Source organism: Macrosteles quadrilineatus, unplaced genomic scaffold (genome assembly GCF_028750875.1).
Source record: "Macrosteles quadrilineatus isolate MER2022 unplaced genomic scaffold, UCM_ALF_1.0 Scaffold_8__2_contigs__length_117827958, whole genome shotgun sequence".
Classification (NCBI taxonomy): Eukaryota; Metazoa; Arthropoda; class Insecta; order Hemiptera; family Cicadellidae; genus Macrosteles; species Macrosteles quadrilineatus.
The window spans coordinates 86,038,534-86,066,102 of NW_026542601.1; the positions used below are offsets into that span (position 1 = coordinate 86,038,534).

The window sequence follows — 27,569 nt, forward strand, 5'->3', positions numbered from 1 at the left end:
GCATATTGCGCGATCATGCGCTTTCATGTGTAGTATGTGTACTAGAAATATAGTTGTGACAAGCAAGAAAGAGCCGGAGCGACAAAATCCTTTCTAAAGGGAACTTTCCATATATATAATGTTAAAAATACCTCAGCTGTACTTATTTGTTTGTTATTCTTTCAATTTATTACCTTATTCAAATCAGGTGTGATTATTTGTTTGTATTACCGTATTCTGTTTTATTTATTTCAGCTTAACTTAACCAAGCAATAGTTTTGTTAATACAGTACCTACTTATGAAGTCATACGGGGTGAAGCCCATGGGTAACAGCTAGTTTAGTTATTATTAAAAACTTTAATTCTGTAATTTAACAACTTTAGCTGAATCACAGGATAATTCCCAGAACTCAATCCCATAGTTTATAATTATTGAAAAAAAGCATAGTGTAAATATTAATTCTAGATTTAAGGTCAATATTATTACAAAGTACTAGCATTTTGATAACAGGCTGAATTTAGTTTACTAATAATATTAGGTATCATTACAGTTACTCCAAGAAAAATTAATATCCAGTTCCAAACGAAAGAATTTTGCATGGTTGCTAAGGGGTATCAACTGACCCAGAAAGATGATTTCTTAATTTTAACCTTCTTTAGACTGTGCAGTACGAAAATTTAATGCTTGAGTTTTATCTTGATTAAGTTTTAGTCCATTAGCTTCAAACCAGTATTATAATGTCCTGATAACTCCGCTCAATTTTGTGGAAGCGTCTGCGTACGCCACCTAGTTTTATTTAATGATTATAGCTTGCAGGCAGTACTTACTGTACCAAAGTTACATTAATTACCTTCTATTTGCTCCCAGTGTAACTTCTGTGTTGCTCCTGATAGGGCAAAGTATGTTTTAGTATGTAGCAAATCACACATTGAGCCCTTTGACCTCTTTATTCAGCTCAATGACCCTGTGTCACTCTATGATGACATTTTTGACCTCTTTATATGTTACTTTGACCCTATGATTAATCTCTAGCATTGTAGCAACATTTGAAAATATCCTAATTTTTTTTTCTTTAATAAGCCTTGGTTTTTTATTTCTTCTATAATATTGTTGTACCTAGTTTGTTTAAACATTTAACACATTATTTCTAAACTTAAAAATAATATTGCTGTAAACTTAATTACCTAAAAGTAGGCTAGATTATGCTCAGAATTTATTCACTGAGATTATTTTTTACGCCAATTTATTTACCCAGCAAGTGTTGAATGTTTTCCTCATACAACAAAGAACATTAAGGCTGCGCTCTTCCCTGTCTGGTGCGTGCAAATGCAAGGGTTTTGGTTCTCTTACTGTTTGTAGCCCCAATTTTGAACCGATTTAAAAGATCTTGGTGTCATATTTTTCGATAAATATTATTATAAGTCCGGCGCTTTTTTAAAATTTGAATATTTTTTTTATGTTGGGCTAAAAGGTTGGTAAAAATGTTAAAATACATGCTTTTTATCATAAATTTTAACACATCCAAATAATTTTTAAAGAAAAAATAACAAACGGGGGTAGTGCAATAGATTCTTGAAAACAAGAATCTGCAGTTAGTTTACTAAAAGGTTTAAGGATAACGATGTAATCACACAGAATCAAAAGGCTTGCAAGCGCTCATCATGACGCTGTTCAATGCAATGGTCTAGGAACAAGGCGTTAAGCAACATCGTCCGAGCTGAGGTAGAGCGCACCCTTAATTTAAAAATAAAAATATTTATTTCAGCAATATTTACTAAACTTTTCTTTATGTTTTTAACAACTATGCTCAGCCTAAAGGCAGAAAAAGGCAAAGCTTATAATACTTATATTATTGACTTAGTGTTTTTTTTTTCTAAAATAAAGTAATCTTCTGCATAAAATTTTGCCTCAGGCTCAAGACAAAATTGATAACCTATTTACGTCCAACTATTTCTTTAAAATGAACTTGGGCCTATAGTCCGTTTTTAGCGAATTTCCCATATATAGGGAATAAACTATTACCATAGTACTCATGGTAAGACCTGGACCTGGGACCGATTTTCTTTTTCGTTTTGAGGTCCCTAGAGGCCAAAAACACTATCCATTCAAATTCATATATATATATATATATATATTTATATATATGTCTGTTAGCTCGAGCAAAAACTATCCGATTTTGATTAAATTTTGTATAAACGTGTAAACCTGTGACGCAAAATTCTAGGGGGGGAATAAACTAGTTTTCACCAAAGTCAGGCTAGGCCTACCCCTAGAACTGGCCACAATCAAATTTCTTCCCCGGAGTGCTCAGAAGGAGCCGAGAAAAATCCAGGGGTTGATACGAAGTTCTCACGACTTTGACTGACCAATTTATTAAAATTTAATCGAAGGCTCAGAGCTCTAGAAGTGCTCAGGAAATCCTGCAGACGCCCAGTAGGAGCTATATCATCCCAGCCTTCGTTAACGTGTTGTGGAGAATTTTGCCTAACTTTTAGAATGACTCTGTAGGGCCGACGAGTATTCACTCTTAAGCCAATGTGATTTAAATACTCGTAATAAACTGTAAACTATCTGGCTAAAGACGTTGTTAGATAATAAAATCGAATATAATGTAAAAAGCAATTCCTACAGAGTCGTGGGGGCCTAATTAATATAAATGAATGGAGAATTTATCGTGGGATGATTTAAAATAGATTTGATACTAATATTCGTAAAAAAAAAACCCCGCCAAAGACGAGGTTTAGAACTCGATCGATAAGTCTCGGGGTATTAAAACGGTGAAAAACGAGAAATAATTTTTAGATGTGGTAATAATTCGTTAAGCGAACGGAGAAATCGTAATTTCGGAGCCAATTAATTTAAATCAAACCGAAAGATATCCACCGCTAGTCACTGACCGGCAGGAACTGGCGGGTCAAGACTCAATCGGCGAAAGCTTAGTTATTGAAATTTAGACAATTTAAAATCGGACTTGAACGGGTAAAATAAGTGGCAGACGAGTATGGGTATGTTAAAATAAAACGAAAATAAAATAAACGTTAGAAAGTCTAACAACAAACTTAGCTAACCTGAATGGATAACGTAGTGGTATGGCGTGATCGTAATTTGTGTTATAAGGGGCTTCTCGTGAACGAGTCGACGGTCGAACAGCGAATAATCTTGTCCGGCTCAAATCACGATTTCCTCGGCCGAGGCGTAAGCGCTCTGGTGGTGAGTTCAAGAACTAGCCAACAGCTGATAGGAAATTCCTGTTGAGCCGGTCTAGTTGTCGTCTGGCGTCCGTCAACAAACACCATTTTGAGGTTATGTCATGTTGTCATCGGCGTTAAATCTTCGTAAAATCGGTCGGTTAACTTTATTTTGTGAAATGGTGTGCTATTGTATATTTTAGATTTTAGATTTAGATTTGTTGTCATGAGAGCCGAAGCCCCCTGACTGCTTACCCGGTACCTATCCTTCAGGACATACCCGGGCCCCATGATGTAGGCCGAAGCTTACGCATCAACCTTTAGCACATCATGGGCGGATGACTTAAGGTCATCAGGCTCGCCGGCTGCCGAAGCAGACCCTTCGGAAAGAGGGTTGCCCCTCAATCCTAACCAGGGATTCCGGCTGCTTGTTTAAGCGTCACTCCACCTGGGTTCCACTAGGTCGGAACCTAGAGGTCCATAGTAGAGCGCCCCGACGCATTTAGTGCAAGCAACACTCGGGACCTATCTCATCCCTGACAGGCAGAACCCGCCATCAATAGCCAGGAGGAAGGGGACCATCAGCACGCTGACGGGGGGAACCCCAATCTCCCATTTACACCGCTGCCCGATCGAGGCCTGACCCATTGCTGGGAACCAGAGATATCCAGAGCGATAGATCCCCAGATACCCCTGGCGGGCTCGGACCCAGCACCCGATCTACTTCGTTTGCCCGTCAGACCCAACATCACTGCCAGGCCATCAGGGTTTCCCAAAAGGAGGCAGGTATAGAAGTGGGACCCACCCGGATGAACCTATCCACCAGAGGTGGCGACACCCTTGACTCAATTGAGGTTCCGGGAAGAACCCCCCACACTCAAGATAACCATACCGTCCGTGCTCAGAGACAGGGATAGGTTTGCATAAGTACCTACAAACCGTTGCCCTCACACTGCAGAAAGTTACGTTGCCCTTGAGTGTCCCCGTGAGCTGCGGGTACTTGCCCGTTTTCACCTCCAGGAAAGGTTACTTCCAAAGTCGAGGATTTGCCCACTGAATGCTGGTCGCACACCACAAGCAGGCCGAAGCCCAAAGTACCACAGACACAGGTAGGTTAGAGATTATGATGTACTTCCATCTCTCCTAGAGCTAAACACCCCTCCATCCTGGATAAAGGAATGTCACTGGGACCCGATGCCCAGTCGACCATATCTGTGGCCAACTTGAAAATGCCGATACCAACACGGAGCATTTACCTCCCCTCTGGGGGCTAGGTATTTCACCTCCCAGGACGAGGCTACTTCCAAAGTCGAGGATATGCCTCACAAAATGTCAGTCGAACACAACAGGTAGGACTCAGTCACAACCACAGTTACAGGTAGTTGAGGAGAGGCGGAATTAACGGCGTCACTGAGAGCTAAACACCCCCCCCACCCTGAATGGAGGGAATGTCACTGGAGGCTCCCCCTAAGGGGCTGGCGCTTACCAGTCGTCCATAACTGTGGTCTACCTGAAGTGCCGGGTCTGACACCGGGCAGTTACCTCCCCTCTGGGAGAGCTAGGGTCCGCGTGGTCGCCCAGGCCACGAACCCACGCAAGCGTGAGCCCCCTGCGGTACGGCTATTGTATATAAGGGAATGCAGTTGTGGGCGTGTTTGTGTACTTCACTGTGATTAAAAATAGGCCTACGTTCTTTGGCTCATAGCCGAAGCTAGGGCCAACACATAGGCCTAGGAGTAGGTTATCGTGGATGGAAACTAGTTATGGTGTTTGTTGATTAGCAGTACGTTTTTACCCCCCTTAAAATTTGGTACCTCACAAACCTATGCTTATTCTAACGAGTTCGGGAACCAGAATGATTGGACTATGGAAACGGATTTAAAGAGGGTGTTATGGGGTAAAAATTGGTTTTTCCCATTTTAAGCCGAAAAAAATTTTGCAATTACTTCCAAAAAATTGTGTAGAGCTAAAAAAAACAAAAGAAATTTTGTATATTGAAGCGTTATTGTGCACCTAATGGTTACAGAGAAAATTCTAACAATTTAAAATTTAAAATGCCCAAGGAGAAAAAGTAAATTGTTGTAGTTTGCTTGTTTATGAACATATGTTGATCAAATTTGGAAAATCCATTTTAAACAATTAACATTTAACAAAAAAAACTTACCCTCGCTGTTGCAGCAAACCTAAGTACTTGTTAAACTAATTCTTTTTAAATAGGGAATAAATGTGATATTTTTAAGGAGACATTTTAGTGTAAATCTAATCTGGCAAATGGAAATTCGCTTAGTTCGCAGGTTTCAGTTTGCTGCGGTATTTTTTAAATAGTATATTTAGGCTATCATTAATAACTAAAAAATATGTCGTGACTTGGGGTAAATCTTTTTTTCTGAGTAACCCTGAAAAGGAATTATTTAATAAGTTCACAAAATGTTCCAATGTTGAAACAGTGATTAGGGACAAAAGTTTTCTTCTGCTGCATATTGTTGACAGTTAAAACTTGTAAATTATAGTTTCCCAAAAGTTACAACTTCTTTTTGCTTCTGCGTGAAGCGGCTTACAGACAGGGAAAGTAGGGACTGCAAGTTTATAGCTACAAGTACTTGAATGCCAGTCTTCCATGCTTAGGCTACCCCTAGGGATGGTACCCCTATAGACAAGGTAAGTACGGTATGCAGTTTTTGTAACTGGCAAATACTTGCAACCTACAACTTGCTGTCCCCGCTTTTTCTTAAGCTGCTTGAGATGCTAAATCAAATCTTACTGTTTTTATTTTACAATTAAATTATCTCAAATATTGTAACTATGACCAATCAATTACATATTTAATTTGTAATGTTTTCTCTGTAGGACTCAGCGTTTGTGACGGAGGTACACCATGTGACGGGGGAGGGAGAGGATGCTGGGGTGGTGTATTGTGAGATGCAAGGGAGGGAGAACACAGGAGAGTCTAGGGTGTACCTGCAGCTGCTGAGGACCATCTACCCGGGACACTGCGGCTACAAGAGTGAGACCGGCGGCATCATGAGGAACCTGCGCGAGACTGTCAACAATGACAAGGTAATGTGAGTTCAGGGTATCGCCAACTGAGCTGTGTAAAGACTGTGAATGGAATGTGAATTTTGTATGGGACCAGGAAATATAGAATAGTTCAAGAGTCATGAAAATAGTGACCGCAGGAGATTCTCGGAGGTGTTGCAGGGGACGATTATAATATCAGTGTGTTTGGGGAGATGCAGGGAGGAGTTGGTGTAAACCAACCAATCAGATTGTCACTATCACTTGTAAAGAAAAACAAAAGGTTCCCTCTACTTTTATATATTTAAATATTATACTTAAATATATTTACTCCTTGCAATGCTCTTAAAAAGAATTCTTTACAAATTTTGGTTGTCCCTAGGTTGGAAGAACTTGGAAGGCAATAATAATATAGAACAGAGCTTTGGCAGTGGAAGCTTGGTGTTAAAGAAATATTTAAGTGGGCCCTGTAAAATAAAAAATTATCGCCAGAAGTCCTTATGGGACGTCCTTGGTACTGTTTGAAGTTCTTCCAGACTGAAATACCTTTAATATAATGATCAATAACCAATCTTAATCTACACTGAATTTAATCTGCTCACTACTACACTAGTATTTAGTGTTGCACTTTAAAGGTGAATCTTTTGTAGTGGCCTGTGACTTACTGAATTTTACTATTATTGCACTAGATAACCAATATTGCTAATAATGAACTACCAAGGTTATTGAGAACTAAAAGTTCAATAACAATTTGATTTATTGTACAGTGTTGACGAGTACTACAATTGATTGTACCTAATAATCGATTGGCATGTTTATATACAATAATGAATGACCTCGAGTGCTACAGTCAATTTGAAGTTTTTGTTTAAGAATGTGAAATGGATCTATCAAAAGGGAAGATACGGCGCGGTTACACACTGATCGCGAATGTGTCAACGGAAGAGTGATATTTGATTTAATTGTTTGAGATTACCAGTACCAAGCAAATCCTGTTCGTTGGCCAACGATTCAAAAACGAAGGTCGAGTCTCGCAGTCCAACAGTAAATATTGTGCTTGATCGTATTAATATGTATTGGAATTTTGCTTATTATTTTATGGCTAATTTGGTACTTTGGCGGTTCATCTATTTTATAAACTGTCACAACCTCCGACAACACCTCCGTATCAAGTCGAACCAGCTACCTGCTCCCACCTTTGATATTACTTTAATTTCCCCCAAATAAAATACTGACTGTGGCACTCTTAAATGTATTACTCTTTAATATTCAATAATGAACTTCAATAACGACTTTGCAATAAATACCAATGCTATAAAAATCTTATAAAGTAACTCTGAATTACCCTACAAAAACATTTTCATCTATTTTATTTTTAACCGACTTCCCCACTACCAACAAAAGGAGGAGGTTCTCAATTTGTTTGTGGCGATGTTTTTTTTTTTTTTCTATGTATGTTCACCAATTTCTCTGTGATTCTTTTACCGATCAGTGTGGTTCCACCACCAAAATAACCAGGAGAGTTTCTATTTGGTACCTTATATATTATGTTTCAGTATAATATTTGTTTCGGTGAAAAATTCTGAAAACCTTAAATATTCAACATTTATATTGTTTACATTTGTGCAGATTGTTTACATTTGTGCAGAGAAGGCAATAAATCATAATAACATTCCTACAGCTGTTAGTTGAAACCATTTAAATGAAGCTACAGACAATTTTTCATGAAACAGTTGCTTCATATTGATCAATAAACTATTTCTTGCCATGGAGCCTAAATGAATTACATTGAGAAAAATGCATTTTGTTTTGGTTACTATAAAAAATGTATTTTAACGTTTTACCTGATTTGTGTATACAGTAATTCTGTTTTTAGTATTGAATATTCTGACTTACAAAAACATATATGTTTCAGTGAATAGCTGTATGATATTGTTGACAAATAAAGGTGTATTGTGAAAACCAAAGCATTCGTAAAACAGGTCTAAATATAAATCAAAATGCAATTATTCCTTACACGACCTAAGAAGTGTGACAGTGCATAATTGTCAATTGTCTTAAAAGTGTTAAATATTTTAATTACTAAACATGCATTTTAGGGGTGTGCGAGTATTCGAACATCGAGCTTTTTCGAGCCGAATAGCGTCCTATTCGGCTCGGCTCGTGATTTTCAAAAAGTTCGAAATGTTCGAGCCGAATACTTATTGAAGTAGCAAATAAAAATTAAATTAATAAATAAGGAACTAACTTTCATTTAAATTTACTCTCCGTTTCATAATTCTGTCTTGATAAGCAAGAACCTCAGCTCAGTCAAGACGCAATGATTATCGATCGTAATTTTGAGGAAACTACCACCTATCGCGTTGTCTTTCCAACACAACTATTCGTATCGTAATATACAACGCAGTGCGAGTGCGTGATTGGCTAAGTCGCTATGACGACACACGGTTGCCACGGCAACCTACATTGCGCACTGAGCACTGCGCCTTGTGTGGGAGGGGAGATTATACCAACAAACTATTTCAGGAATTCTATTTTGGGACGGATGAAAGATAAGGAAGAAACAAAGGTGGTCACGTGTGCAAATGTAGTGGGCGACACAATAAGGCTGTAAACGTAAACGAGTATCGTCGTGTCGTTGTTCCTTGTTTGTTTACTTTTTAAGATTCATAATCAAACGCCCCTATCTGCTATCTCTCTTTCTCTCTCTCTCTAACAATGTACTGATTAAACAAGATTGTGGTTGACGACTTTTCTACTTATAAGTTTCCCTGCGGTTATTTTAGTTCAATCAATCCCATAACCTTTCTAATGTTTATCAAAATAATTAATTAATATGTTTTATATTTTATTTCCTTTAAACCAACCCCTATTTACCATCTGTATTTTATAGAATAAAATGTTTGTTTATAAAGTTTGACTGGCCACACAATTTTGTACCTATTTTATTTTGTATAAAAGTAACAGTTACTTTGAGGATTATATATATATCAATAAGTGGCGCGTGCTGTAATGAGTGCTTTTTATTTTCAAAATAAGTAATGAGTTATTAATTTTTGATAGTACGGGTCACCCTATCAGTGGCCAACCGTCGTCTGGTTACGGTATGACGTTGATGCTTAGAATGGCCAAAGTCGTCTGGTTACGGTATGGGCCGAAATTTTTTTAACGGTAAAAAAACACTTACAATCAACTCAGATTAGAATAATATATATACCATTCGAAAGATCACATTCTGAACTTTCATTTGATTACATAAACAAACCCTGTAGCAGGTATATAACAATGTCACGACGATTAGAAATCAAATGAAATTTTGGCGCGGTACGACTTTTGCAGCCGACACTTGGGAACTGGCAAAACACGTCTTGTTTGGCATTACCCTGCTCGGGTAATTTTCGTCTTGGGATGTTGCGGGTGATACCACTAGATAGCCGTTGATTTTATCTTCATTGTGGTAGTGATATTTATAACTAAATATTGATTGCACAATCGGTACGATTTTATGAAAACAGCTGTTTTCGAAATTTCTAACAAATGGCCAACAGTCGTCTGGTGACAGTATGGAAAATACGAATTATTTACAGTGAAAGTTATTATTACTAGTCATATAGTATATCATTTTGAAGAGGAAGAAATTTAGATTCAGAGAGTGGCAGCCCTGCACTCAGGGTTATTTCTGTATGCTCGCATGTAGACAGTGATGTAGACGACGGAAGTGAGTCATTACTGCCACAGTCTGTCAGCTGTCTTGTATTGCCATTGTTTGTTTGTGTTGTTGCCGTAATAGTTTTATCCGCGATTTATTACTAAATGTTATTAGTTCGTAGTGTTAGTGTAAGTGAAGTGTTGTGTGTGTGTATAACAGTTATCTTCATGCATAAATATTACTGAATTTTGTGGAATAGTGTTCATAAAAGGTTGTATTTTGTTAGCATCATGTCCTAAAATGACGATTCTGACATTCAGAGATTGTTGTACCTATATAATGATATACCCAAGGTGTTATACATTTTTATAAAGGTAAATGAATACACTACAACATGTTTATAATGGTTCGGGGGTAAACAATTTTGTAAAAAAGTTATAGCCTATACTAAATAGGCCTACTACTGTAGGCTATTTTGTTAGCATCATGTCCAAAAATGACGATTCTGACATTCAGAGGGGTTATAATGATTTACCCAAGGTGTTATACATTTTTATAAAGGTAAATGAATACACTACAACATGTTTATATTGGTTTGGGTGTAAAAAATTTGGTAAAAAATTATATAGGCTACTAAATACTGTACACTCCATTTTCTCGAAATGCGCAAAAAATTCAAAACGTTCTCAAATTGATAGGCCTACATAATCATAGGTGAAAATAACTTTTTACCATCATACTTATGACTTTTTTGGATTCCTTACTTCATTGGCTTTACAAATATGTAGGCTACATATCATCAGCCTACATAATGTTTCACAACACAAGCAAACACTGTAGGCTATAGTTTACACTTATTTGCGGTTTTGCGGTTATTGTATTATTATGTCCCTATTACGTACCTACAAAAAAAATATTTCTAACATGTTATACATTTTTATGTTGGTAATTGAATACATTACAAGATTATTATGTTGGTTTGAAGTAAAAAAATTTGGTACAAAAGTTGTATACTAAGTACTGTGAATTTTGTTTTTCGAGAAATCGCTAAAATATATAAACATTATTTTATATACGTATGTTTATAGGTAAAAAATTATTTTTACCATAAACTTTATGACTCTTTTTGATTCCTTACTTCATTAGCTTTACAAACATGTATATATCATTATTAGTATACACATGTATTATAGAACTTTTTACAACATAAACTAACACTGTACGGTTCTCAATTTTTTCGGTTCTCTGTTTGTCATTATATTTCGCCCCAAAAACTTATAAAAAAAAATATTTTCCTAACATGTTATATATTTCTATGTAGGGAATTAGATTTTCTACAAAATGTATATAATGAATTTCCCATAAAGAAATCCGTAGAAAAAAAATACCAAAGCCGCTTTTGAAATTTCAAAAAAAAAATTCAAATTTTTTTTTCACTTTATCGATAAAATACACTGTCTAAATCATTATGATATTACTATTTCTAGATTCTCCTGTTCTTTCCGAACAAAATGAATATGAGGTTGGCTAGGTTTACTTGTACGGTTGAATTTTTACGAATTTTCAAAAAAAGGTCTGCAAAATCGCCAAAATGGGTTGGCCATTCCCCACTTCTAACATTGGCCACTGCTAGGGTTTAAATACCATAATGTGATGTAGTTTCCTATTTGTATCTTGCAAATAATAATAATTGATAGTTAATTCTGGAAATGAAAAATAGTGATCGCATTCATAAACCTGTTGTCAAAACAGCAACGAGGGTGTAAGGGTTTATTGTTTCAGACGCAAGGGTGTTTCAAGGACAAAGTGTTGGGCCACCCGGGTGGGGGGGGGAGGGGGCGGTGAGACTGTGTGAAGGGGAGGAAACTGGTTTTGGCTATTTATTGATTAGTTCGCCGACCCTTCTAGATGACAAAATTGAGTGACAGTGTTAAATCATCGTGTTCTGCATTTCATTTCTTGTTTACTTTGTGTGTTATTCTATTAATTCTAGTGCTTTGGTCTATTTCCTCTATATGTCAATTATATATTTTTTAATATATAAGTAAAACTTGTCTCTCCACCTTTTTGGATCCAAACCAACCATGTTCTTTTTTGATTAATAGGATTCATTTAGAGGTGTGCGGATATCCGAAAAATCGGGTCGGATTCGGTTCGGATATCCGTATCCAAACCGGGCCCAAATTCGATATCCGACACTATCCGTTATTTATCCGACTTTTTCGGATATACAATATATTTTGACGTTTTGGACAGAAAACTAAATCTCCATAGCTACCATTAGTTTCCCAGGACAAAATTACAGCAATACGTTTCCAACGACCTAACAGCAAACGGCAAAGAAGCCGTATGATGCAATACTGATAACTAGTTTAGTCGTTATCGGCTGTTTTGCTTTACGATTAGATTCGTCTGGAATGAACAGGCATAAAGCAAAAAAGAACTACCATGGTCAAATGAAAGTCAACTCGTGCTTGTCTCGCTCCTGATACTAGGGGCGCTGCGTAATCAGGGCCGGACTTACCTATGGGCGGAAGGGGCGATCGCCCGGGGCCCCCGGGCCAAGGGGGGCCCCGACAGGGCCCCCTTGCACAGTAGTTTTTATTAATAACTTCGAAAATTGATCAGACACTTACCAAATGGCCTTCTTTTGTAACAGCTTTATTTTTATTTTCGTTATCCTATATTTAAGGTTATTGTTAGGTACATTTTAAGGCATTACTATGAGCGAAATTCTTGATCCTAAGGGACTTTTCCTCAGAGTTGCACTGGGCCCCACGCTTATGTCTGGTTAACACGAGCATATGTGCTAGGCTGTGATGGACAAGTTTCAGTTTCAATGAAGCCGCTCGCCCGAACGTACGGCCGCGGCGAATGAGTTGAAGGGGGCCCCGCGCTTGGGGCAAAAATACAATAAATATGAAAACTCTTGTCCCAACGTAGAACGTAACTTTTGTTGTGTTAAATGGAGATTCACTGGAGTTCAAATACTTAAAAAAATAAAAACATTGCTCCGTTTATGTTTTATTAAATGTTATTCTTTTCTTTTGCCTCTAAGTATATACCAATCAGGATTTTAAGGGGTAGAAGTATATTATCCGAACAATGTAAAATAGTAATTAAGTTATGCGTCGAAATGTTGACCTCCAATTTAGTCTTTGGAGTCAAAATCATACTGCGCCAGTTAGATTTTTTAAATCTATATAGACGCTTTAAAACAACTAGAGTCGTCTGATGTTAACAAAAAATTACATTTATTGGGAGTGGGCGAGCGTTGTCGACTGAAATCGTAAACAAGCGATAAGCAGAAGCAGCTGCAACAATCAATGATAATGAGCTGATAAGGGATCCTGTCTAGTCCTGTCTGTCCCACGCACGCGCATACACACACATAAAATGCCTTATCGCCTATCCAAAAGAATCACTTTACTCCCACAGTTTGTCCTTTGAGACTGACTAGTGGTCACGTCAAGTTGGTTGAAACTGTCTTACTTTTGAGTTATTTTATTGTAATTCTGCAAACTAACAGTACAAAAACAAAGCGGAAGTGAGTAATGTTGTTTTCAATGCTATGTTTGTGTTGTATTAATCGATATTGGATCCATTTAGACTTCTTTCAGTTACTTATACAGGGTGAATTTTAAATGAGTTCCCCCCCTACTTTTTTCTACATTTCTTAAGATATCATCTCCGGACCACGTCAGATCATTGTTGAGTAGTAAGTACTTCATTTTGACTGGGTATACATTTTTGGCCGCCATCTTGGATCCGCCATATTGGATACAAAGTTTTTTTTTCAAATGTAAAGGTGGGGTTGTGACCCATTATTTCAAACTAGAATTTTACGCTGATTACAATGCCGCAATTAGTTTTTAAAAATCTTCATCCGTTCTAAAGTTATGAGGAATCTTTATAACTTTATTTTTAGCCCATTTTAACATTGTGCATTAACAAACTAAGACCATAATCTCAAAATAGTGCTAGATAAAGATAAGTATACACCACCATTCATTGTTGTCATATTTTCACTTGGTTATGACGGATGTAGTTTTTTCAGCCGCCATCTTGGATCCGCCATTTTGAAATGTGATCAATTAATTTAAATATGACATCCGTCATAACCAAGTGAAAATATGACAACAATGAATGGTGGTGTATACTTATCTTTATCTAGCACTATTTTGAGATTATGGGCTTAGTTTGTTAATGCACAATGTTAAAATGGGCTAAAAATAAAGTTATAAAGATTCCTCATAACTTTAGAACGGATTAAGATTTTTAAAAACTAATTGCGGCATTGTAATCAGCGTAAAATTCTAGTTTAAAATATTGGGTCACAACCCTACCTTTACATTTGAAAAAAAAAACTTTGTATCCAATATGGCGGATCCAAGATGGCGGCCAAAAATGTATACCCAGTCAAAATGAAGTACTTACTACTCAACAATGATCTGAAGTGGTCCGGAGATGATATCTTAAGAAATGTAAAAAAAAGTAGGGGGGGAACTCATTTAAAATTCACCCTGTATAAATATATTTGCTTGTGAGTCTTTATTAGACATTGCAAGATTTTGCTCGTCAATAAAAAACTCAAACTTGAAAGTCCTCAATGGTACTTTTCATGCTAGGACTTTAACATATTATTATAAAAACGAGAATGTCATAGGTACCAAAACCATTATGAAAAAAAATAATCACACCTATATAGTAGTAATATTGAAAAATCATACAAATCGACGGCAATAATCGATTATTTAAATATATTTGGTAGCCTACCATGCTACCATACCAAATATGCCGTCACTGGTACTACAAAGCAATTGAAACATTTGGTCAGAGTTTGTTTAAATAGTGAATGCAAGAGATTAGGTTTCAAACATTTTTATTTTTTGTGTATAAAATTAAAAGATGCAGTATATAAAAATATTTTAAAATAGTTATGTTTTAAGAACGATTTTTGATATAGAATTTATTGCTTATTTGGCCTTAAATTGCTCTATTTGAAGCCTAAATTTAGAAATTATTCCATACCCCCCAATCCCCCCGGAGGCCCCCCACACGGAAATCCTAGGGCCCCATTGGAAAATTTGCCCGGGGCCCCTGAAGTCCTAAGTCCGGCCCTGTGCGTAATAGTTTATTTACAGTACTGTAAAGATAACAACGTCATTCTTTCTCTTTGTTCTTCTATTTCTTGGGTTTCCCTTCATCACGCATTCAACATGTTGTCATGGTTACTAATCACCCATGTCGTTATCAGCTTTTGTGACATAGCGCACAGCATGGGGTAAAACTTGACGAAAATCGGTTAATTTTTACCTACCAATTAAGTACTACTTTATTGGTATTTGGTACTGTATTAATAATCGGTCAAAATGGCCGATTTTTGTCAAATTTTACACCAAATTTATTGAAATTTCAAGGTGAATATTAATAAAACAATTATTACCAAATATTTGTATTCATTTAAAAGATTGATTTGTTGTATTGGGTTCCCCACTGAGTGCAGCCGAGCGGCACTAATGAGGGTCGGACCTTCTTGCGGGTGAACAATAGACGGCTTATCAGACCCACCCCTCCCCCGTGGTCTGGAGAAAGCTTGTAAACAAACTATTGCACAAGCCATTGGGCTGCTTCAACTATAATTTTGTCAAATGAACTGTGATGTTTTAAAATCAAAAACAATAATTTGGGACCATACTGCTTAACAATAATGGACTGCAATTATTGTTAAACATACAATCCATTTTTACATTAAACAAAAATATTTTGTGCATGGAAAACAACAAGAATAATCACGTGTTTTTAAATTTATTTTGAATTTATTTATACAAAATAGAATTAAATATTCATAGTAGTTACAATATACATATGTAATCGACTTGCTAGTTGTTTTGTCGTCATTCAAGGTCGCGTTGCTGTTCTGTCATGAAAGACAATCTGATTGTCTCAGTCTGCACTGCATATCTCTTCAGGCCTTCAATCGATATCCTTTTATTTCTTGCATCTTCATTTAGTTCAGTTCAGTTCTTATCGTGATTATCTACTATTTGATGTCTTGACAATTCTCAATGTTTTTAAACATATTAAAATAACATTGTGTTTATTTAAAAATTGACTGAACATTATTATTATTATTATTCACTTTTTTAAGAAAAAAAAAGTTTAATAATTAAGATAAGGTTAGGCCTACGCTAGGAAAAGCTCGACTCGAAAAAGCTCGAGCTCGAATATTTTTTAAAAAGCTCGGCTCGGCTCGGCTCGAGGTTGAAAATCACTATTCGCACACCCCTAATGCATTTGCAGATGTGGAATGTTTATTGATATTCTCTACCCAGTTACTATATCATATCAATACTATTATGCCTGCTTCAGAAAGTCCTAGAGGAAGATGATTTGCAATTTCGACTAGGCTATATCTTGATCAAACAAAACCACCTACATGGCTTGCACCACTTTTAGCTGAACCAATCTTTCATATAGCCTACATATTTCATTTGCAGATGTGGAATGTTTATTAATATTCTCTACCCAGTTACTATAACATATCAATACTATTATGCCTGCTTCGGAAAGTCCTAGAGGAAGATGATTTGCAATTTCGACTAGGCTATATCTTGAGCAAACAAAACCCCCTACATGACTTACACCACTTTTAGTTGAACCAATCTTTCATATAATATTTTCCAAAGGTACTATACGAAAGGTACTATAGTGTTAACGACCAATTTTCCACTTTTGAGAGATTTTTTAGTGCTGGTAGCTGAGGAATAACTTTCATATTGTTCCAAAAGGCTTGAGACGTTACTGTATTTCTTTTTATAATGTAGAAGTACACCGATTGCAGGAAACGATGATGTCTGACATTTCAATGTATCTAGAAAAGACAATTAGTTTTTCATTAGGCCTAATGTAATGGACAACTCTTTCTTTCTTAAGGAATATCTAAAGATGTTTATTTCCATACCCATTGATTATGTAACCTGAACAGGTGACTCAAGCAGTTTTAAAATAATGATTGTTCTCTGGAACTTTTGATTGTTTCAAACAGTTTTTCTTATCGAAAATCCTCATGTAATTAATATATAAAAAAATATACAGTCACTAAAAATCATGAAATAATTTATTTTTGTAAAAAAATACAACCAACTTCAAACGCTCTAAAAAGAATGAAATAATTTCAATAAAGTAAAAACTTTTGTATTAGGCAAGCTCACGTATTTCAAGTCGGCGCGGCTCAAACTGCAAATATGATTGATGTGTGTGTATTTTGAAAATCAATAAATTGTAGCTGGATAACATAAATATATAAAAAAAACATACTGAACTGTTTTATGGTTTATACATTAAAGGAAATATTTTCTTGTATTTTATGTTTACTTCAGAATAAATGCATTATTAAAATAACACACACAAATGTTCTATATGAATAGGAAAATAATTTAGTTTGATATTATGATAGGGAAAAGAAGCTAGTTTAGTATTAAAACGTTACTTTTCCAAGTTAGAAACATTTAAATGCGTTATAATCTTTTTAAAGATACTCGTTAATACCACTATAATACCGATCTCTGATTACGGTAATAAAATAACACTTAACGCATAACTATGAAAAAGACATGCAGATTAACACCTTTAGTTATAGATAGTCACCTGCAATATGGACAACCTCTTTCAATTTTGCATCAAAAATCATCATAGAGCCGCGCCGACTTAAAATACGTGAGCTTGCCTAATACAAAAGTTTTTACTTTATTGAAATTATTTCATTCTTTTTAGAGCGTTTGAAGTTGGTTGTATTTTTTTACAAAAATAAATTATAATACTATTAGATTATCACAGCTTAATAAATAAGACAGATTGTTACGCTATGAATGGATATGAAAAATCATCAAATTGAGATCGAACCTGGAAACATGTGCTTATGTAACAGGTACTAACAAAATACAACAGGAAATTTACCACATGTGCGACTCGCTGAAACTAATATATAACAATAAATAATACAAATTACTTACAGATTTCGGACGTCCACAAAAACACTGATACACATACAGGGATAGGGATGGGGAATTGTAACTAGACGGTTTATTGAAAGAAACGCGATCGATTTGATTCGTGTGATGAAACGTGAAATTTTCAAATGGCGGATTGTGTTGATCGGCAAAAACAAACTTTTTCAACTTGTTTCACAAACAAAACTGATTCTATTTTCCACTCGCGTTGCAATTAAATCCCTTCGGGATATAGGCTAAACGATTTTAAGAAAATAAAGATTTATCCGACCAACCCAACACCGCGAAATGAATTTAATAATTTGCACGATACGAAAGTTTTACCGACTAGCTACACTGGAGACAAGGGAGGAACAGACAGACTCGTTGCTGGCAGCTTGGGTCTACCCCTTCCACTTTGTGTGGTTAGATAGAATTGTGGGTGGTATGTGATCAGCTGACTATTTGTTGCGTCTGCTACACGTTAATTCGTTGTTTATACGACGAATCGGTACAGACTGAGGAAATTGTTTGGATGCTGCAACAATCACTGCACAAAAAAAATAGATATGATAACATTTTACTGTAAAAATTATACATTGAATTCATATAAATTGTAGCCTACCTACTTCAAAATTTGCATTTAAATTTCTAGAATTCTTGTTATTTGGCCGTTGGGCCTGTGGTAACAGAACAATAAAAAAGAATGTCCTTTAATTTTTGTTCATGCCTTGCTGGACACCATCATCACTGTAATGTACTCATAAGGTGTTGAGCTAGTGGAAATTAATAACATAATAACTGTGATTATTGTCAATTTTGGAGAGAATTGCCAGCTGTTGATACTTGTATAATGTAGAAGGTACAGTTAGAGAATAGATCAAATTAAATTTTCTATTGTGGTTATAATGACGTAATTTTTAATGACGTTTTAATTGTGTATATTTGTGCTTAAGCTTAAGAGAATCCAAAATATTGCGATAAAATGAATAAAGGATGTGAAAACCACAACCAATGTAGACCTGTGGTCTGTGTATCTAATCAGGATTCAACAACTTAATCTGACCAATTTAATTTTGTGGCTAGTTCTATATGAGGACTAAAAGTTATAGTTTAACCCTCCGAGGGTCACGCGTCAAAAAATAGACGCACAACACACTTTGTGTAGGGTCACGCGTCGAGTTTAAGACGCACAAACATCGTTTACGGCGAAGGCTCTATGACTGACTGAATCGGATTGAACTGGATCGAGTTAGGTATCGTTCTTTCCGTAATATTCTAAGCTTTCTCCAGAGGTCTGTCTCTAAGCGCTATTCATTTTAGTTCCGAAAATATTGTAGCAGACAGCTGACGTGCGTGTATTTGTAAACAGCTAGGTTCCCCCGGACCGATGACTGATGTGTTTTATTACGTTTATCATTGTTTTAGTGTTAAAAATCAAAAGTAGTGATATACGTGGTGCATTATAAGAAGATTTAAGTGGTTTTGAAGTGCTGGTTGATGATCCTGAAGAAGTAGGTAGTGATATTGATGTAAATTATCAGCCAGATTCCTAGCTATGGTTAGGCTATGCATTCTTAGCTAAACGCTATGTACTGAAATCCATTTTCGCTCATAACTTATTTATTTGATAACTTACCTCGCTATATGATTATATATTTGTAATCCTCATTAAATTTAGAACAAAGTGGCTATTTTCAAATATTTATAGGCCTATAATTTATACAATTTCATTGAGCGCGAACTTATTTTTTTTTTTGAAAATTTTCGAAATTATATTTTTTTTTACCTAAAAATTTTTTTTTGAAAAAATGTTCCTTATGTTTTATATATAATATTGAAGCCCATGATTTTCCAAACAAAATGGTATATAGAACATTAGAATTAACATTGTTTTAAGCTTCTCAGATCCGTTTTAATAAAACCTTGCAAAGGGGCCAAAAATAGGTGGACATTAAGGCCTAAACTATGGACACTCGGAGGGTTAATATTCTATTTATATTATAGCAACACATTATATTTTTTTATAGTTTTATATTACACAAATTATAATAAAACAGAGTTTTGGTTGAGTGAAATGACTTGCGTAGTTTTGATACGTTACTGCCACAACAAAAGTATATTAATATTTAAAAACTTTAAAAATCAACCAAAAATAGCTTGACAGATGATTAGTCTTGTATCAGCTAGCCTACTTTCGGTATGTTCAATTCTGTGGTTTAGAATGTTAAATATTTGGTTATACTACAGGTGCGAGCGTACCACAAAGAGTTCTACCGACCAGAAAACCTTACGTTGATTATCACTGGACAAGTGAAGCCAGAAGACCTGTTCAAAACTCTAGAGCCTTTTGAGCAAAAAATCGCTTCCAAGGTTGGTAATTATTTGTTGTTAAGTAAAACCAATTTTGGACCCAGAGGTTGTCGAGTTATCCAGAGCATTGAAATGTTTAATGGCTTTTAATAAATTTAGGCATAACAGTAAATCTATTTTATTATTTTTATTAATACGCTACATGAAACTTACAATAAAGCTTTTTTGTTTTAAGATTCAACCCCACATACCAAAATTTTCGTCTAGGTGTGAAGATTTGCAAACTGACCTTACATTTTGGAAAAATCCCCTTGGGCTCTACCCCAGTGGCTTTAAAACATCCCATGTTATCCTTATGAACAACATATTTGTTTACATTATGATCCGAAGCTGGATAGTTTAATTGCTGTTAATATTTTAGTTGCAATTTAAGGAAATGTGTTACAAAGAATATTTAACATATTTCTAGATGTAATAGTAGGTACTAAGATATGTGTTCATCTATGAAAACAGAAAAAATTAATTATACAACCACTTATTGTAAATTGTATCATTTTACACAGGCAAAGCCGGATTTTGCTGCTAGTATAGACACCTTTTTGCAATATTACTTAAATACAGTAGAGTCCCGCAAACTCGGCGTAATGTGGACTGGAAGGGATGCCGAGTTTGTGAAATGCCGGGTTATCAGGAACAAGGGTTTAAAATAAGAAAAATACAATTTTTTAAGCTTTTTAACCGCCTTTTTTATTTATATTTATATTACAAGTCAGTATTAAGTCATCAGATATAGTACAACAAATCCTTGGTATGAGTTGCGAATGATTTGCTTGAGCTGGCTTGAGTCCATTTTTAACATGGACTCAAAAAATCACTAATTTTCTGAGCCAGGTGATGGCCGAGTTATCCAGACTGCCGGGTTATCGAGAGCCGAGTTTGCGGGACTCTACTGTATAACCAAATAGTTAAATCGTAAATTTCATTGATTGCTGATAATTTTTTTAACCATTTCATTTCAAATTTGATCAAATCTAACTAAAGATGCAATGGCTGCAATAAAGTTTTTTTTATTCCTAAATTTTACCGTAACACCTATTGTGAAGTTCTGTAGTGTATTGGAGGGTTTGTAAGGAAGGTTATGTTTGTCAGGGTACAAGAGAGCAATTCAAGCGGCCGTGGCAGGACCCTGTGCCTCCGTTGAAAGAGTCTGCCGACATTGAAGTCAAGTTTCCCTGTGATGAAGAGGACAATGGGATGGTCTATGTTGGCTGGCGGGGACCTTCTGCTGTCACTGATCTATACAAGTGAGGCTTCACTTTGAAGACTACATCTTTATTAGTTTAAATTTCTTTCAGTATGCCATAGGCCATCTATGTTGTGTTTTCCTTTCCAATCTCCTTATTTCTAGGATTAGCCCATACATTTTCCCAAAGATTATACTTTAAAATGTGTTTAACTCTAAAGTCCTCTTTCTTATCTTATTAATTTGCTTTCATATTTCTATCAAGTAATAACAAATGTTTCTGAATTACTGGCAATTGGCCTGGTAATTGTTTTGAAGACATGAGTTTGTATTAGTAGTTGTACTTGTTGATCAATTCTACTTTTTTCCTAGATTGGCTGCATGTTCAGTGTTGATGAAGTACATGACAGACACTTCAGTCAGCCCGCTACCCAAAGAGTTTGTGGAGATCTCCGATCCATATTGCAGCAAGGTAAATTGTTTTAGGGTACTTTCGTATTATACGGTGGCCACCCTCATACAGCACGCTGTGGCAGCTATGTTTGGTTAGGTTGTCATAAATATGTTTGTAGGACTTTCCTCGTTTTGTTATGAATCGAATGATACCAGATGAGTCATATTTTCGCCTGCCAAATTCCCTCCAACTAGGCCAAGGTCAGGTCTTTGACCGGAGTGCGTGCATCACCTGTCACCTCGCCTCTATCTGGGCCAGTGTCCTGAGTGATGACTCATCTGGTATTGTTCGATTCACAATGAATGTGGTATCCTTTGCTCTCCTACATTACATTAACTGCTTTTAGATAACGGACACATAATATATATGATTCTGAGCGGATTGTGGTGTTTTGGTTTCATGGCCTCTGGGGACATCAAAACAAAAAAGTTAATCGATCCCGGGTCTAGGTCTTTTTATGAGACCTACAGTAATAGTGTTTTCCCTATATGGGAAATTCGCTATAACTACCACTTTAATTTAAATGTAACAAATTTAAATTTTGTTTGCTTTCTGCAGGTTTCATACTCGCTGGTAGAAAACTCTGAATCCGTTTTGATGCTACAATTTGAAAACGTTCCAGTTGCTAAGATTGGTGCGGTGAAGGATCGGCTTATGCAGGTAAGTTCCAAAACTCTCATACTTCATTCATTTTAGTCCCAATCTTAAAACAGTGATTTTAAATTAAGTATTAATTTTAAGTAGATGTTGTATCAATGTAAAGTGTACAATATTTATGTAGGCTAATTTAATAAAATTGAACAACAACATCTTTGTCAATTTGTTGCAGTGAATTTAAACTGTCACCCAAGTTATTTTGTCCTTCCTTGACTTTTCCTGACATTTTACAGTTATGCATCATTCTGTTGTTCAATTGAGATTGGAAAACTAATATCCAATAATCGTCGGACAAAAACTAATTCATAGTTACACCATGTAACTCATTCTAATTTAGAAGAACAAATTTTCATAGTATGAATAAACTCATTATTATTTATAAAGAAAAGTAATGTTGACCATTTCAAACTATGCATCCTCTAAAAACGTTAATCTATACGTGGTTGACACCTTGTGTTCATTATAGGTGCTGGAGAAGATAGTGAGTGGACAGGAGCCAATAGACATGAAGCGGTTGTCAACTGTCGTCAACCGTCACAGACTGGAGTGTTTGAGTCATCTGGAGAACAGTCCTCACGACAGCATTGCCTTCATGGCCATCGGGGACATGTTGTACGGCAACACCAAGCAAGACGTTAGTAGCTCAGTAGCTCAATATGTAAACTAGCATCTTGGACCAGCATTAGCCATTTTTTTATAAAAACAAAAACAGTCTATTGAGGTAGTTTTGGATTTGGCTACAACCAGTAGTTATATTTTTGTTACTTTGTTAGTTAATGTGATGTATAACATTACAGTAGTTTACAGTTAAGTTGTCCTTTCTGTATGGCTGGTTTCAACTATTGGCGTATTGGACATAAATCAGTAATTCAGATTAGCTTACTATGGCAGTGGTCCAATTAAACTGTTTTCATTTAATTTTCAGACTGGTAACACCTAAACATGAGAACGGAATGTATACTATCTTTAGTCAATGTTACTAGGCTATTGAAGTAATTAGTTATGAATTACTTGAATTTTGGCAGGATTGGGTTGGCATATTCTACGCATAGTTGTAAAAAATAACCTAGATATCTAGACCGTGGGGCACACGGAAGATTTCTCAGGTGCCGTTTGACGTCACTAACTGCAGACGTCACTAACTGCTGCGTCTGAAGAAACAGACAATTTTATAATTTTCTATTATTAAATTAAACTGTCATAACCTAACCAAACTAACCAAACGTGCTGATAATGGAAAAATCAAATAAAGGTTTACTAATCTAAAAAATAGTTTTGTTCATAAAATAAAATTATAATTGCCTAAAATTCAATTTTATAATTTTTTAATTATAAAATTAAACTGTCATAACCTAACCAAACCAACCAAACTTGCTGATATGAAAAAATTGTTGATAAAAAGTTAATGCCACCGGCGAGAATCGAACCCAGAACATTCGGTTTATCAACCCGCAACGCTACCCACTGCACCGCCGAAGCCGATGGCTCAGAACCATATCGTTGCGGTATTGGTGTTCCCTCAAAGTGACGTCAGCAGTTAGTGACGTCAAACGGCACCTGAGAAATCTTCCGTGTGCCGTTTCGGATATCTAGATGCTTAGCTCCGTCACTACCAGCTGTTCTGTTATGTATGATGACTTGCTAACAAGACAGTAAGATAACCTACTTCCCCAGCAGCGTTGGCCGGAAAGTTTTCAAATCAAAACCCCTTCTCAGACTACTCTAGTCTGGTCATTTGCCTAGTCTCTTTGTTTGAACTGTAAATAGGTCCTGGTTCTTGAAATTTGCACCATGAAACGTTTTATATGTGAGCAAAAAATTATTCTTGTAAGACAATAATATGTCTTATCTTATATTTGTATTGATCTCTATGTTAGTTGCTATGAAATCTACTTTGATGGTCAGCAAAGTGTTCGAAAATCTAACCTGAGCTTTGCAAAGCAATGTCTTTATTTCATTCAATCGAGTTTTTGAAGTATGGCTCATAAAATTTATTATCTCACAAAGCTTAAAATCCCAGTGAAAACAAATACCTTTACGATTTTATGCCATGATAACAAGTTGTAGAACTGTAAAGAAGATCATAAAAGTTCTTCCTACACTATGATAAGATTAACAGGTAGGCCATAAATATGCTTTATGGTATTGTGTTGTTTAAAACTAACATGTAACTACTATAAAGTCAAAATTACATCTAGCATGCTCGAGACTAAAATTAACATCAAAATGTACCAAAATGCCACCAAAATTTATGAAAGTTCTTATTACTTCATCTTGATTTAGATGTTTTGGATTAGGTTAAATTTTCTGTGATGTTTTTCCCGCGTTCTGCAGAAGCGCTATGACCATGGCATTTCACGCTTCTCATTGAAAAGTGAAAATACCTTTTTTTTCACTTCACATAACATAAACATGTTTTAAAAACATAAATTCCTTTTAAAATTTGCCATATAATGTCCATTTCAATCTCAAATCTCATACAATAAATAACATAACCAATTTTTATTTATGATCTGTTGCTATACATTTAAAGAGGGATTACACTTTATATTAACCACTTTTCTAAATATTAACAGACTGAAAATAAATATATCCCAACAGTTTCATTTTTAGTTTAAAAAAATACAACTAATTATTTCCAATCCACTTTTAGAAAATTTCCCAAATAGGGAATATAAGCTATTACTATAGGTCTCATGGTGAGACCTAGACCCAGGACCGGTTTACTTTTTTGTTTTGAGGTCCTCAGAGGCCAAAAACCGTTCAATCTTATATACATTCCGATTTTGATGAAATTTGGTACAAACGTGTAAACCTACGTTTATTCATGATCGGACTATGGGAATGGGGTTTTATGGGGTAAAAATTGGTTTTTCCCATTTTTGACGCTACAAACACAAAATTTCACCATTTCTTTCCAATACATTTTGTAGAGCTTGGAACAAAAGAAATAATTTTTTACAAAGCATATTGTTATATTGTTTTTTTTTTACCATCGTGATGGAAAATGTCCGCAATAAACCTTTGAATAACAATTTTGTACGTTGAAGCATTGTTGTATGCCTAACGGTAACGGAGATAAATAAAAAAATTGTAAATTTAAAATTCTAATGTTATCCTTATGGAGAATTAATTAACTGTTGCAGCTTGCTTGTTTGTGGATATATTTTAATCAAATTTGGCAAATAAATAGGAAATAAATCTTACAATTTTAAAGGAAAATTTAAGTAGGAATCCAGTCTGGTAAATAGAAATTCACTTAGTCTGCAGGTTTTCTGCGGTGGGGGTATTTATTTTACTATTTTTTCCCATTCTAGGCCAAGTGTCCAGGAAGGGTGTGGAAGGATTGTTGGGTTTTTTTTTTCAATGCTATATTATTAATACGCTACATGAGACTTTGTGAACAATAAGGCATTTTTGTTTTAAGATTTAAACCCCCTGTATTATAGGCCTATACCAAAATGTTCGTCTAGGCGTTTATATTTGCAAACTGACTAGTCCCTCGGGCTCTGCCCCAGTGACTTTTAAAGTTCCCCTGTTATCCTTATGGAGAACATATTTGTTTACATTATGATTAGCTGGATAATTTAATTGCTGTTAATATTTTAGATGCAATTTAAGGAGACGTGAGGTACAAACATTTACTGACTAGGTTGGAATGAAATACTAGGCTATTTGGGTTGGTGTAAATATTACAATGGAAAAAAGCGAGAAAGCCTGGACAATTTGATATACTAAAAAAAACTGAATTAACTCTGTGCTGCATTTCTTGAGCAATCATTGAAAGAGTTGATTTGCAAAATATGGAAAAATAGGAAAGTCATAGAACACCACCAAGTACAAGAAATAGATTAATGTTTTTTTTTTATTATTCAAGAATCAAGAATCAAGAATCAAGAATTTATTGACCATTCAACAATTACATGCTATCAGTCTCGTCACAAAAAAAAAAAAAATAATTACAAAATGTTGCAAAAACGCACACATCAATAAAAGTCAAGTAGCATACAAGAAATAAATAAATTAATAAATTACGTCTGCATCATGCATCACATACATGCATAAATTACAAGGTACATTTACATAAAATGGCTACACAGTCAGCAATGGTCTACAATAATGAATAGTCAAGATCAAAAAATTCACAAGTGTTATAAATAGGGCTGTTAACCAAAAAGTGTTTAATCCTGTCTTTAAACTTGTTTAGTGGCAGGTCTTTGATTGCAGTAGGAAGAACATTGTACAGCTTAAGTGCAGTTACCTCAAAACTTTTTAAGGTCCTGGAATAATAATTGTACTTAATAAATATGTGATTCTTTTGCCTAGTAGAGTAATTATGTAGATTTTCACATAACAATAAATTGTGGACATTCTTTTTCACATAAATTAAGCAGTCCAAAACATAAATAGCTGGAAGAGTGAGTAGTTTTAACTGAACAAACAAAGGCTTGCAGTGTGCTCTAGGCCTAGTTCCACACATTATACGTACAGCTCTCTTTTGCAGGATTAGTAATTTAACAACGGAGGAGTGGTTACCCCAGAGAATAGTGCCATAGGATAAATGACTAAATATGTGAGCATGGTAAACAGTTACAAGTGCATCAATGGAAACAATCATACTCAAAACTCTAAGCAGAAAAATACCTCTACATATTCTGTTAACAACAGTGTCAATGTGAGTTTCCCATCCCAACCCAGGCTCAAGATGAACTCCCAAAAACTTATCAGGGTTTGCTTTAGCAGCATTGAGACGGCTAGAAGTAAAAAGAATTTCAAGAGTCTTTTGATCATTGAGACATAGACTATTAGCTATGTCCCTATCCAAATCCTATTATTTATAATCGTTTTTGTTATTATGGACAACATAATGTGGTTATGAGTGGGAAATATTTGTAGAAAACACTAAAAACAAAATCAGCTTTTGAAAAATTATAAGATATTTACAAGAAATTTTGATTATATCGATCTGTTATGTACATCGTGAGTATTTCCATAATCTTTGAGTCGACTCTTTTACAGTCATCTGGAATTATTACTGTTATTCGTTTTAAAATATTGCCTGTATTTCAAATTTGCAAA

At 35.3% G+C, this 27,569-nt stretch overlaps 1 protein-coding gene across 1 annotated transcript in view; it reads left to right on the forward strand.

Moving 5' to 3' along the window:
• The window catches only part of LOC128999737 (uncharacterized protein C05D11.1-like), a 56,888-nt gene that overhangs the window by 7,868 nt on the left and 21,451 nt on the right, over window positions 1-27,569 (forward strand). Inside the window, exons 4-9 of the mRNA XM_054426390.1 lie at window positions 6,016-6,225; window positions 20,074-20,196; window positions 21,286-21,440; window positions 21,752-21,851; window positions 22,392-22,493; window positions 22,957-23,124. Of these exons, the coding sequence (XP_054282365.1) occupies window positions 6,016-6,225; window positions 20,074-20,196; window positions 21,286-21,440; window positions 21,752-21,851; window positions 22,392-22,493; window positions 22,957-23,124 (858 nt within the window). The remainder of the gene's footprint in view (window positions 1-6,015; window positions 6,226-20,073; window positions 20,197-21,285; window positions 21,441-21,751; window positions 21,852-22,391; window positions 22,494-22,956; window positions 23,125-27,569) is intronic.